Raw genomic sequence first — 12,876 nt, forward strand, 5'->3', positions numbered from 1 at the left:
GTAAATTAAAAATCGGAAATATTGAGTTTGAGAATTTAACATATTTTTTCTAGCGGTTATTAACGAAATAATTAATGCAAGTTAAAGATGTATGAGAATATTTGAGCTTTATCTAACAAGGAGTAAAAAAGAACAGCTCCACACACGGCATACCAACCCTCGCTTCAGTATTTAAGTTAACTTATTTGTCCTATTAGAATCGAAATAATTCATGGAAGCCATAGATTTGTTGTAAATTTACACATGGCCTGGGCCATGTGTAAATTTCCAACAAATCTATGGCTTCCATGAATTATTTCTTAATTAAATACTGGTAGTTTATTTATTAATTAGTCCTCATTACCTGACCATATGATTTTTCTGTCTTTGTTCTGTCCTTGTATTGGAGGATTTGGAATGATGGGAAGGTTACCAGGGTCTATTCCAGCCTGGATTGGTTGTTGGGAACCAGATTGCTGGTTACCCTGCTGTGGTGATTGGATGGATGTTGACATGATGCCCTGTTGTGACCCCATGCTCTGCTGCATGGTGTTGGCAGGATTTATTGCTGGCATTCTGATGGCTGAAAGCAATAACAAATTAATGATTAAAAAGATGTAAAGACCAATGGAATTTTCAGATGTGTCTATATGGATAATATATATAATTTAAAATAGTATTATTAGTCTAAGAGATCAACATTTAACTACTCAAATATTTAATCAGAGATTAAGAAAATTGACTTTGAACAAAAGTTACATGAATCAATAACCCATATAAATATGGTTTAGCAGTGGCGGATCCAGGGGGAGGGTTCCGGGGGTTGGAACCCCCTTTTTCTTTTGGACGATCAATGCATTTGAATGGGGACATATAGTTGGACCCCCCCTTTTGTCCTTGGTTGGGAACCCCCTTTCCAAAATGGCTGGATCCGCCCCTGTTGAGGTTAAATTTATTTTATAAGACATTTGATTTTATTTAAGCAGTTTTGATACAAATTTGCAAAAGTCCAAATGAATATGATATATATCTCGCTTCAAACCATTTCAAAACTAATCTGATTACTATTCCTGCTCCATTGTGCTCCCTTTCAACATGATTAAGAGCATATATGCAAATACATCATTTCAAAATTATTTTATTTTCAATTACCTTGTTGATTCCCTCTGTTAAAATCCCCCTGAAAAATAAAAACATTGTGATAAGGACAATATTTTTAAGGCTAATTTCTATATTTACAAATATTCAGTACATTAGGTGTGATATATAACACTTGCTAATTAATGTCATGTGGTGTGAAAATGTGATTTTATAAACTTTACCTCTTTACAGGTGTATGATTGTGGTTTTGTTATAGATAGTTTGAATCTGACATACAATAAGTTCCTGAATATTATGTATTTCCAAACAATGTGATATAAATAAGTCTGATCAAAGAACCTATCTAATTAACTTAATGACGTATTTTGTGCAAGGCTAAAACAATTGAAGATAAAAAAATAACTATTTCTCTAAAAATCTAGCACTCCATTTTGTTTGTTGATTAAGGTACCTAACACTACAGGGAGATAACTCTGTAAAATCAGCTAAACGTTTTAATTATTATGTTGTGTTGTTAAGGGAATATTAAGCTTTTCAATGATCAAGATTAGTGTTAATCAAATCTCTATATAACCAGAGTTCGTGAAAAAGTGTTGGTCCTCAGGATTTCAGCACCAAAATTTTGCATAGGACTGACACAATTTTAGTATTTTTCAATAGATTAATAGTGAGGACCAGCATATTTTCTTCAAGGACCACCAGGGGAAAAAAGATTTCGCGAACTCTGATATAACCAGTGTTTTTCTGATAAATTAAATTGGTTGGTTCAAATTTTTTGATTTTTTTTTATATTTTTATCGAAGGGTTACAATAAATATTTTGTCAAAATTTTATGAAAATTAAACCAGCCAAATAAATTTTAGTCAAGGTGTTGGGTACCACCTTAATAAAGGAATTTGGCTATGACGCGTATGTTGATCTCTATCAATATGATAGCAAGAATGCAAGATGTCTCAAATTATTTCTCACCGAAATGCATAACTGCAAGTATTTTATTATTGTATCACTGTAAAAAGTTTAAGGCGTGTGAATGCTACTGCTATTATTATTATATAAGCTATTAATTAAATGTGCATATGAGTGGGAATATAGAGTTATCTACATACAAATATAATCGGAATATATATATCAACATGTAAAAATAGTTCAAAATCTCTAGTCCCATTTTATTAAAAAACACTTTTCTATTTATCAACTATGAAATGATGTATAAATCAGTCAGTTTAAAAGTCAGGGACTCTAGCTCAAGTATAAATTTTTAAACTGCTTAAAAAATTCCAAACTGATTTTTTTCTTTTAGAAAAGTGTTTTCTTTGCAAAGTAGAAAGCTTTGAAATTCTTTAAATGAATATCTAGAATACTTGTTGTAATATAATTTTTAAGATTAATACTGTCTCTTAAAGTTTGAAAGGGATATATACATAACAAGATCAATGATTTATGATAATATCCAATGGAAACTTAGCTTATTAACAAGTTGTAATTCTAACCAATATCTGATTATATATATAAAATTATGAAAAGAAAAACAGTATGAGAGCTTAGATTGGACATTTTTATAGCAATTTAAAAGCTACTACATCTCACCTTTCAAACATTGTCAAATGTAAATATGATAAAAGCAAATAAACCTAAGTTATTTTAAAATATGAGAATGTAAAAACAGAATAGTATATATATTATACATTCATTTTGAGTTGTTTATTTAATTGTAAGTCATATACTGTGGATTCATTATTATTTGTTGGATACCAATTTTCGTGGATTTCGTGAGAGCAGTTGAACCACAAAATTAAATGTTCAACGAATGAAATTTTCTTATGGCTTGTATGCAGACTTAGGCAAAACCATGAAATCAAATATACACAAACATGTAAATTTTCCACAATCCACGAAAAATTGGTACCCAAGAAAATAAAGGAATCCACAGTAATTGATGAATCAACAGGATTTAATTTTTTTTGGGGGGGGGGAGGGGCAACAACATTTGGTTTCTACAAGCATATATACCAAACAATAACTTTTTCCAATGAAAATCAATTTTATCAGTACAAAAAAGCAAACACATATAAAAAGTGAAGATGGATGTTTACTGAAAAGATATGTTTGGTTAGCAAAATCACGTGGTAAAAGAGAAAGGAAAAAAATTGATACAATTTGCTTATTTTCATAAATTCAGTAAGGTTTGCCAACCATTTTCATTTTCCAATGTTTTCAAGACATCAACACAAATATAATAATAAACTACTAACAGAAACCAAATTGTTGCCTGCCATATTAGATGAAGGCGTTGTCATGATATCTGCCATGGATGGGCTACCAAAACCCACAGTAGATGTTGGTTGTCCCATGTTGATTTTGTTCTGTGTAAAACCAAATGGATTATCACCTACACCAGGCTTTGAAATAAAAACAATGGAGTCTCATAGTAAATTTCAATAACAGTTGACAAATCAGATCACAGCTAGTACAACACAAAACCTGTTACCCTGGTTGATAAAGATAGATAACATTTTATTAGGCTACAGCAATATTGATATAAGATTTGTTAAAAGCAAAACATATTTTAACTGTGTAAAAAGATGATTTAATATCTGTTCAAAAAATTGTAGGCATTGGAAGACATTAAAGGCATGACCAAAATGAACCTGAAAAGTTTATTTCAGAGGAATCGTCTACATATTAGTCAGTAAGGAAACAAAATACAAAAAGCTTTCCTAGCCTAGATGAAATTACCACTTTGTTCAAATGACAAGCTATGAGGGTGCACTGCAATTGCTTAAAATTTCTGACTTAAAAATTTCCAGACAGGAAAATTTGACAATCCTAAATGATTGCCATGGGAAACTAAGTATTTTCACTGTAAAAGAAAACTTAATTTTGCCATTTTTTTCCACATTTGCTGATTAATTGAAAAGCACAAAAAAGTATTATTACATTAAGAGTTAAACAGAAACTAATGTACTATTACAAGCATTAGTTCACAAGCTTTTTGAGGATGTTTCAATATCTGCTGTAAATGGGTTTATGTGTAAGCCATACTATGGAAATTCTTTCCTTCATGTGTGTGTAAATGTTACCTTCATAGAACTTATATAATGGTAACAATCTACTGTACACAGATCAGTCGATCGTTAGGAGAGATCAAATGGTGTATACAGTCAACTCTTGTTGTGACAAACACAATTGGATCAGAGCATAAAAAATATTTTGAATTTTTCAAGTGAATAGTTGCTGCTTTTAAAAATGTGATTGGAAAATATTTATTCGTTATAAAACTGTTGATTTCACTTGTTATGTTTTTGTTAAATCTGTGCTTGTCATAAAAAGAACAGACTGCATATAGAGAATTCCCAATAAAGTCTGCATTTGGTGAAATGATTTCACACTTAGTGTAAGCTAACAAATCTACAACATGCATTAAAATCAGTTACTAATCTAACTCCAATCTGTCAATGTAAATATACCTGGGAACGCTGTGCCATACCAGGATGAGACACATGCATACTGGTTGGCATGGTAACAGATGCAGACATGGAATGGAACTGGTTCTGTTAAATGTTTTATATAAAGAGGATGATAATCATTGAATTAAAACATCTGACTGACTAAGATCAACCACCACCATGCACTGGTTAACTCACAGTGTATTTCCCTCTCCGTCCTCATGTTGTGATATAAGATTGTTTTTTTATGAAATAAATGTCTATTTCATAGATGTATATCTTCACATTAAACGTTAAGATATGGCACAGAGAGGAAATTACCTACATAAACTATTGTATAAACTGAATAGTTAATGAAAATAAAGAAATTCTTTGAGTATACTTCATTTTTATCTGCTTATTATACATTTTCTGCTTTGAATAAAATTTGTCATGCTGACTTTTTCATAAAACATCACACTATTTCTAGTATTTGTAATTGTTTTTTTTCTGTCAAACATTTCATTTAACAGCAAAGAAAAATCATCTCAATAAAATGAACTATACTCAAATAAAATATTTAAATGCAAATCTAACTCTAAAGACTGAAAGATGATCAGGTAAAAATTATGATTCAAATACTATCTGGTAATAATTGTTTCATCCTACACATATTTACAACATAAACTAAGTGAGGATTCATTCAATCTGTGGATATCAAAGTTAAGTGAGATGATGCAAAAGCTGCAGGTTTCTAATTGTTCTGGTATAAAATTTTACTGTTTCAAAATAAATTGCCATGGTGCAATAGTGCTTCATATACTATCTAAATAGATTTTATAAAAGAATATATTATAAATATGGTGCTGTAATTTGAGGGATAAAGTGATATATGCATAATTTGAAATCAACTGTGAAATTAGAAAACAAAACTGGAAAGACAGTAATTTGTTTAACCAAAAATGTTTATCTAAGACTCATATAACTTATATCTATGAAATTAAATAAATCCTCAATATATAGTAACACAAAGTGTATCAACAAAAAAAGAAAACTGGTCCTACTTTTTGGTTTTAAAACACATAAAATTCACATTTGTGCTGAAATTTTAAAATTATTTTCTTTAATAAGTAATTTTCCGAAATTCTTACAAAATTTTGAAAGCAAAGCATATTTCTATCTTATTAATCTAAATTTGGTGTAAAATAAAATTCTAACCACAAAAATGATTTTCGATCCATCAAAAGAATCGACCCAAAGGATGAAACACATATTTAATCGGTTTATATTAATGGCACCAAGCTGATAAATGTGCCTCTATTTCAATTTTTTTTCTCTTCCTATTTCCACAATGATTTTGGTATTTCAAAATCTTAATGTATTAAAAAAATTCCTACAACTTGTGAATTCAAATTCTAAAGTTTTACCACCAAAATCAGTCATAAATAAAAATAAACTTAAAATAACAAAGTTTTGATTCTTGCATTTATTTCATGTAAAATCTGTAGAAATTGAGGATTTAAAGTGAAGCAGAATCATTTTTTGTTGATGCAAAAAATGAAGAAGAAAAAATTATATGAAATGGCCAAAAATATGTCCTAACTTCTCAGGCATTATCATGTACAGCTTTCACCATGGTTACATCAGCTGTTGTCTTTTTAATACAGTGGTAAAATCTGTACTGTCTAAACTGTTAACATAATTTTGGTGTTTAAACTATATACCGCCCTAAACACTAAAATTTATCTCCTTTCTAACTTCTAAATACTTCCATTTATGTTTTATAAATCATCTTTTACAGAGAAAATGAGGAAACACTTTTTCCGTGCTACAAAAAAAGCCTGATAAGATTAAGATTATATTTGGCCTAAATGAATTACTTACAAAAAATGATAAGTTTATGTATTTTTAAAACAATGTGAAGGTAAACAAAGAGTAAAACTTCTGAAGATTTCTTGTTTTACAAAACAAAAACATGCATGGTCAGTTGTTTGAATAAATTAAAAACACACACAAAATATAAATAAACTGTACCGAGATATGCCTCGTCTGTATAGAACTTCTATAGCATAATACAAATGTTGATGCCACTGACACAGGAAACAGCACACCTAAGCCTGGCTTTTGAGACTTTAATGAGGTATTTATTTATCTATGTAATTTGTGCTTTGTAAATCAAGGAATCAATACCAAATTATCATGCTCATACCTGTTGTCCCATGGTGTCCAAACCGCCAAACTGATTTGGAAACTGTTGTAGTTGTTGTTGTTGATTTTGACCCTGACCATACATTTGGGGCTGTTGAGCTTGTTGACTCTGTTGTGATTGTTGGCTCTGCTGTGACTGTTGTTGTTGCTGTTGTTGTTGTTGTGATGGATGTTGTCCTATTTGTTGACCTTGAATTGTTAACTGTGTTGTTTGATTTTGCTGTTGTCCAAAGTTTGAAATCTGTTGTTGCTGTTGTTGGAATTGTGATGTTGGGGGTTGGTTGATTGGTGAATTGGCGGAGTATGGTGATGGCATGCCTTGGAGATTAGACTGCATGTTTGGATCTATAAAATAGAAAGAAAAGGACATGTGGTATTTATGGACCTTTTTATTATATGAATGTTTGGTCAGAGGCAGGGTTGGATAATAGAGTCAAACTTGTCACAGTATCCCCAATAATTGCTAATGTTCATAATCAAAACTTAATATTTTTTTGTTAATAACCAGAAAATAAAAACATTTTCTAATGGACTGAAGATTGACTGCTGGATGTATAACAAACAGAAGAGTTACATTATGTATATTTATGAGGGGAAATATATTAAGTTAGACTACCTGTACTTACTTGATAAGGGTGCTGTAGAGGGAACTTTGAAGATATTTTAATCCAGGACACATGGCCCACTTACTTGATGAGGGTGCTGTAGAGGGAACTTTGAAGAGATTTTGATTCAGGACACATGGCCTACTTACTTGATGAGGGTGCTGTTGAGGGAACTTTGAAGAGATTTTGATTCAGGACACATGGCCTACTTACTTGATGAGGGTGCTGTTGAGGGAACTTTGAAGAGATTTTGATTCAGGACACATGGCCTACTTACTTGATGAGGGTGCTGTTGAGGGAACTTTGAAGAGATTTTGATCCTGTGGCTGAGACTGGTTCCCATCTGCTGGACTAAATACAACTGTACTTGAAGGTGAATAGGCACGACTCAGTGGAGCATTAGGAATGGAGAAAGGTGGGGATGGACAAACTTCAGATCCTACAAAAATAATAAATATAATGTCAACTCAGTCATAAACCAATCTATTTTATTATTTTTATTCTTAAAATTTTATAGAATGTTTTTTGTGTCTTATTATTTTATGTTTATTTTTGTGTCCATGCAATTACATAAGTTCATTTGTAAAGTATTCAAAAAGACATTTCTAGTGTTTTTAAAAATTCTTTATTAAGTTTATGTGTTTATGTTATTTTGTATATTTTTACAAGTAGTGCATACTATGTATTATCCTGATCTATAACTAATAGAACTTACATATGAGCCAGTCCATGCGAAAAGGTACAAAAACGAAAAATTTACGAAATTCTACAAAGTGTGCATAATTATTGGTAGTAGACTTGTGATTTATAAAACACATTTACTTTTCCTCATATCATCAAGCTGTGAGCTACACGCACCTGCAAGTGTTGACCCCCCCCCCCTCTAGTTTTATCAAGATTTTTAGTGAATTATTTCATTTATTTCAATAATTTTCAAAGTACAGTTTAAATGGCTTGATTTGCTATTTGATAATGTTAACCCTGGTAGCTGTACTGGGGATAAGGCGCTTGCTTACGATGCGGATATCAATGCAATTAAACCGGACAACGGTTCGAATCCCGTGTAACTAAGGTTGATTTATATAATATTAAATAACTTAACTTCATTAAATTTCAATTTCTAAAAAACAAGATGTCATAGTTTTTGTATTTTTACCTCATGTTTTAATGTTGTCTTACTTTTTTTAAACCTGAAGAACTGACGGAAATTATTGACTTTTGTCTCTGTAGTGTCGTAAAATTTTAAGTTTCTGGCCGGTATAGCAATAGTCTGGGGAACAACTGATTTTATACTTGCTCAAATACCAAAAATCAGATATTTTTACGTCTTTTTCTTTTTTAGTTGACAAATTTGGGATAGAATTGACAATCTTATGAATGTTTACATTAATGTAATTTTTTTCAAATAAAATCGTTTTTCAAAAATACTATCACAAACTTTGATAACGTGTCCTGTAAAATTTACCAAAAAGACTTTTTGTACCTTTTTGCATGGACTGGCTCATACAGTATCATAAGTAAGCAAGCATTAGCTCTGGACAAATCTAAACAAATCTTCCAAATATACTACTGTAATTTCAGAAATTAATGTGTATATTTATTATTGTGAATCCTTGACCAATAGCAAGAACAAAATATCTAATTGATGCAACAGTTTTATGAAAGAAAATATCACTACAGAAATTATGAATGCAAGATTTTATTAATGAGAAGTTGATACTGTCGGAATTTTCGTATTTATTAAAAATATTGCAATCATTTCTAAATTTAAGGTTTACACTTAACTTATAGTCAAATATACTCTTCAGTACGTATAAATGTATAAAGACTACAAAATCAAAGTCAAATCAACTCTGTATTTTTCAATAGTTAACATTTTCAATGTTAAAAATACATACTTTGGTCTAATTTTATGTCTTTGGTAGAATCTACTGAAGGGCTTAAAGATCTCTCTGAAAATATAAAAACAATGCATTTAATATAAAATTAGAAACTTTTTAAAATTTCACTACCATCCATTTAAAAACATGTATAAATTATAGATGTTCTATATATATATATATATATACAACTCGTCTAAACATCAACCCAACAATGTTAGATCTGTAAATTTGCTTTCGCAAATTTTTGGTTCTTCCCTCGCCGGGATTCGAACCCATGCTACTGTGATATCGTGACACCAAATCGCCTGCACTGCAGCCGTCCCGCTAGACCACACGACCACCTGGGCTCTCAAATAAAGAGCTTTCGGTGGCCATATGTTACCTTTCCACGTCAGTTTTAATCTAGCGGCGTACTACAGTACATGATATATAAGGCATGAAGATGTTATTGTTACAGATCAGCTAAATTATCTAAAGTAAAGGATCCTACAAATTAATGTAAGATACAGTCACAGAAAATAATTATATTCATAAGTACGTCTGAGTCAGTGACAACCCTACAACAGATGTATCCATCGGATCGCCATCAATGATGGTGATACATGGCTGTGTACATAATGTATATACAACTCGTCTAAACATCAACCCAACAATGTTAGATCTGTAAATTTGCTTTCGCAAATTTTTGGTTCTTCCCTCGCCGGGATTCGAACCCATGCTACTGTGATATCGTGACACCAAATCGCCTGCACTGCAGCCGTCCCGCTAGACCACACGACCACCTGGGCTCTCAAATAAAGAGCTTTCGGTGGCCATATGTTACCTTTCCACGTCAGTTTTAATCTAGCGGCGTACTACAGTACATGATATATAAGGCATGAAGATGTTATTGTTACAGATCAGCTAAATTATCTATAGTAAAGGATCCTACAAATTAATGTAAGATACAGTCACAGAAAATAATTATATTCATAAGTACGTCTGAGTCAGTGACAACCCTACAACAGATGTATCCATCGGATCGCCATCAATGATGGTGATACATGGCTGTGTACATAATGTATATACAACTCGTCTAAACATCAACCCAACAATGTTAGATCTGTAAATTTGCTTTCGCAAATTTTTGGTTCTTCCCTCGCCGGGATTCGAACCCATGCTACTGTGATATCGTGACACCAAATCGCCTGCACTGCAGCCGTCCCGCTAGACCACACGACCACCTGGGCTCTCAAATAAAGAGCTTTCGGTGGCCATATGTTACCTTTCCACGTCAGTTTTAATCTAGCGGCGTACTACAGTACATGATATATAAGGCATGAAGATGTTATTGTTACAGATCAGCTAAATTATCTATAGTAAAGGATCCTACAAATTAATGTAAGATACAGTCACAGAAAATAATTATATTCATAAGTACGTCTGAGTCAGTGACAACCCTACAACAGATGTATCCATCGGATCGCCATCAATGATGGTGATACATGGCTGTGTACATAATGTATATACAACTCGTCTAAACATCAACCCAACAATGTTAGATCTGTAAATTTGCTTTCGCAAATTTTTGGTTCTTCCCTCGCCGGGATTCGAACCCATGCTACTGTGATATCGTGACACCAAATCGCCTGCACTGCAGCCGTCCCGCTAGACCACACGACCACCTGGGCTCTCAAATAAAGAGCTTTCGGTGGCCATATGTTACCTTTCCACGTCAGTTTTAATCTAGCGGCGTACTACAGTACATGATATATAAGGCATGAAGATGTTATTGTTACAGATCAGCTAAATTATCTATAGTAAAGGATCCTACAAATTAATGTAAGATACAGTCACAGAAAATAATTATATTCATAAGTACGTCTGAGTCAGTGACAACCCTACAACAGATGTATCCATCGGATCGCCATCAATGATGGTGATACATGGCTGTGTACATAATGTATATACAACTCGTCTAAACATCAACCCAACAATGTTAGATCTGTAAATTTGCTTTCGCAAATTTTTGGTTCTTCCCTCGCCGGGATTCGAACCCATGCTACTGTGATATCGTGACACCAAATCGCCTGCACTGCAGCCGTCCCGCTAGACCACACGACCACCTGGGCTCTCAAATAAAGAGCTTTCGGTGGCCATATGTTACCTTTCCACGTCAGTTTTAATCTAGCGGCGTACTACAGTACATGATATATAAGGCATGAAGATGTTTTTTCTCTTAATTATATATATTCATTTAAAATCATTATCATAATTTGGTTCAGTTTCTTGATTTATTTTTGTTCTATACCGGTATACTGAATTCTGAAAAAAATGATCAACAAATCTGAACAGGAGGGTTGAATTAAGAGGTTTTGACATGCAATTTGTGTATAGATATGAGAACATGAACAATATTTGTTTCCTTGTTTCTACATATTACAGCGGAGTGCGGACCATCTTTATTTTGTTGTAAGGTGTACAAGTTTTTAAATTCTGCACTGTATGAAAAAATCAGTGATTTTTCCTTTGATAATGATTTATTCATAGTATATTGTGGGGTATGTTTTCTCTTGCCCATGCACCCCAATTGTTTTTTTCTCTCTAATAAATAAGGGAACTCTACCAGCACAAAACATAGGAGACATATAGATTCCTACACTGCAACAAGTGTATTACGATATTTCTCCACTCGAGACAGTTAGATTTTATTATTTTGAGCGCGAGGCTTGCAGAGCTTTTTAAATAATTACATTTAACTGTCGAGAGTGGAGAAATATCGTAATACACGAGTTATAGTATCGGAATCTCTTTCTCTAATGCCTTTTATCGTTCTTTTTCAAAGATTTTCAGAAACTTGTGTTCTTTATGTGCCATGTCATCAGGCAAGGTGGCCTTTTTTCATGACGTCACAATAGGAAAATTAAGAAGAAAACAAAACATTTTCACGCCATAATCAAATTTTGACCATTCATTTGCCGAGAACAGATTTTTCACTAGTGAGGAGAAATATTTTTCTCACACCGGTCAGGAAATGTGAAAATAGCACAAAAATTAGAGACATTGGTTCAGCAGCTCTTTATTTATGTTCACAATCATTTCAAAAACAAATTGTTGCAAAACAAATCTTTAAAACTAATTGATGAAATAAATGTAATTACCTTCCAGCTGATAGCCATGTAATAATATGTGATGTCGTGGATCAACAGTGAAATTGTTACTTGACATCATTGGCATTTCTTGATTGCTTGACTATAAAATCATAAAACATTTATTAACATTCATAATAACTTATTATTTTTTGTAAAGCATAATTTGAATTCAGTCTGCACCGTTAGCCACTAGTCCGATGCCCCAGACTGTTAAAATTTCATTTGGACTAGTAAGAGTTTACAAAACTTTGTTTGGACACATATTATATATATTTGAACGATTGGTGTTTGGACACATAGTATAAATATTTGAACGATTGGTGTTTGGACACATCTATAGTATAAATATTTAAACGATTAGTATTTGTTAGTAGTTGAAAAAGTGTTTGGTGCAGACTGGAATTTTAAGAGAATCTATAATCAGACAAGATAATTTTTTCTTAGATTGGTTCTTCAGAATCTATGTTTGTTTGTTTTTTCTATGCTTCACCCAGATCTGACAGTCAGAGCTCAGACATAAATAAGTCTGAATCTGCTTTTGACT

At 32.3% G+C, this 12,876-nt stretch overlaps 1 protein-coding gene across 13 annotated transcripts in view; it reads right to left on the bottom strand.

Moving 5' to 3' along the window:
- The window catches only part of LOC134683087 (mediator of RNA polymerase II transcription subunit 25-like), a 49,860-nt gene that overhangs the window by 16,441 nt on the left and 20,543 nt on the right, over window positions 1-12,876 (bottom strand). For 7 of the 13 annotated variants that reach the window (XM_063542150.1, XM_063542154.1, XM_063542156.1 and 4 more), the window contains exons 7-14: window positions 12,342-12,432; window positions 9,217-9,270; window positions 7,596-7,757; window positions 6,715-7,058; window positions 4,548-4,631; window positions 3,333-3,479; window positions 1,132-1,159; window positions 344-562 (exon numbers count right to left, since the gene is read on the bottom strand). In XM_063542150.1, coding sequence (XP_063398220.1) covers window positions 344-562; window positions 1,132-1,159; window positions 3,333-3,479; window positions 4,548-4,631; window positions 6,715-7,058; window positions 7,596-7,757; window positions 9,217-9,270; window positions 12,342-12,432 — 1,129 coding nt within the window. Of the gene's footprint in view, window positions 1-343; window positions 564-1,131; window positions 1,160-3,332; window positions 3,480-4,547; window positions 4,632-6,714; window positions 7,059-7,595; window positions 7,758-9,216; window positions 9,271-12,341; window positions 12,433-12,876 lie in introns of all 13 variants that reach the window. The other 6 variants (XM_063542152.1, XM_063542159.1, XM_063542161.1 and 3 more) reach the window with 6 other exon arrangements.

This window comes from Mytilus trossulus, chromosome 9 (genome assembly GCF_036588685.1).
Source record: "Mytilus trossulus isolate FHL-02 chromosome 9, PNRI_Mtr1.1.1.hap1, whole genome shotgun sequence".
Classification (NCBI taxonomy): domain Eukaryota; kingdom Metazoa; phylum Mollusca; class Bivalvia; order Mytilida; family Mytilidae; genus Mytilus; species Mytilus trossulus.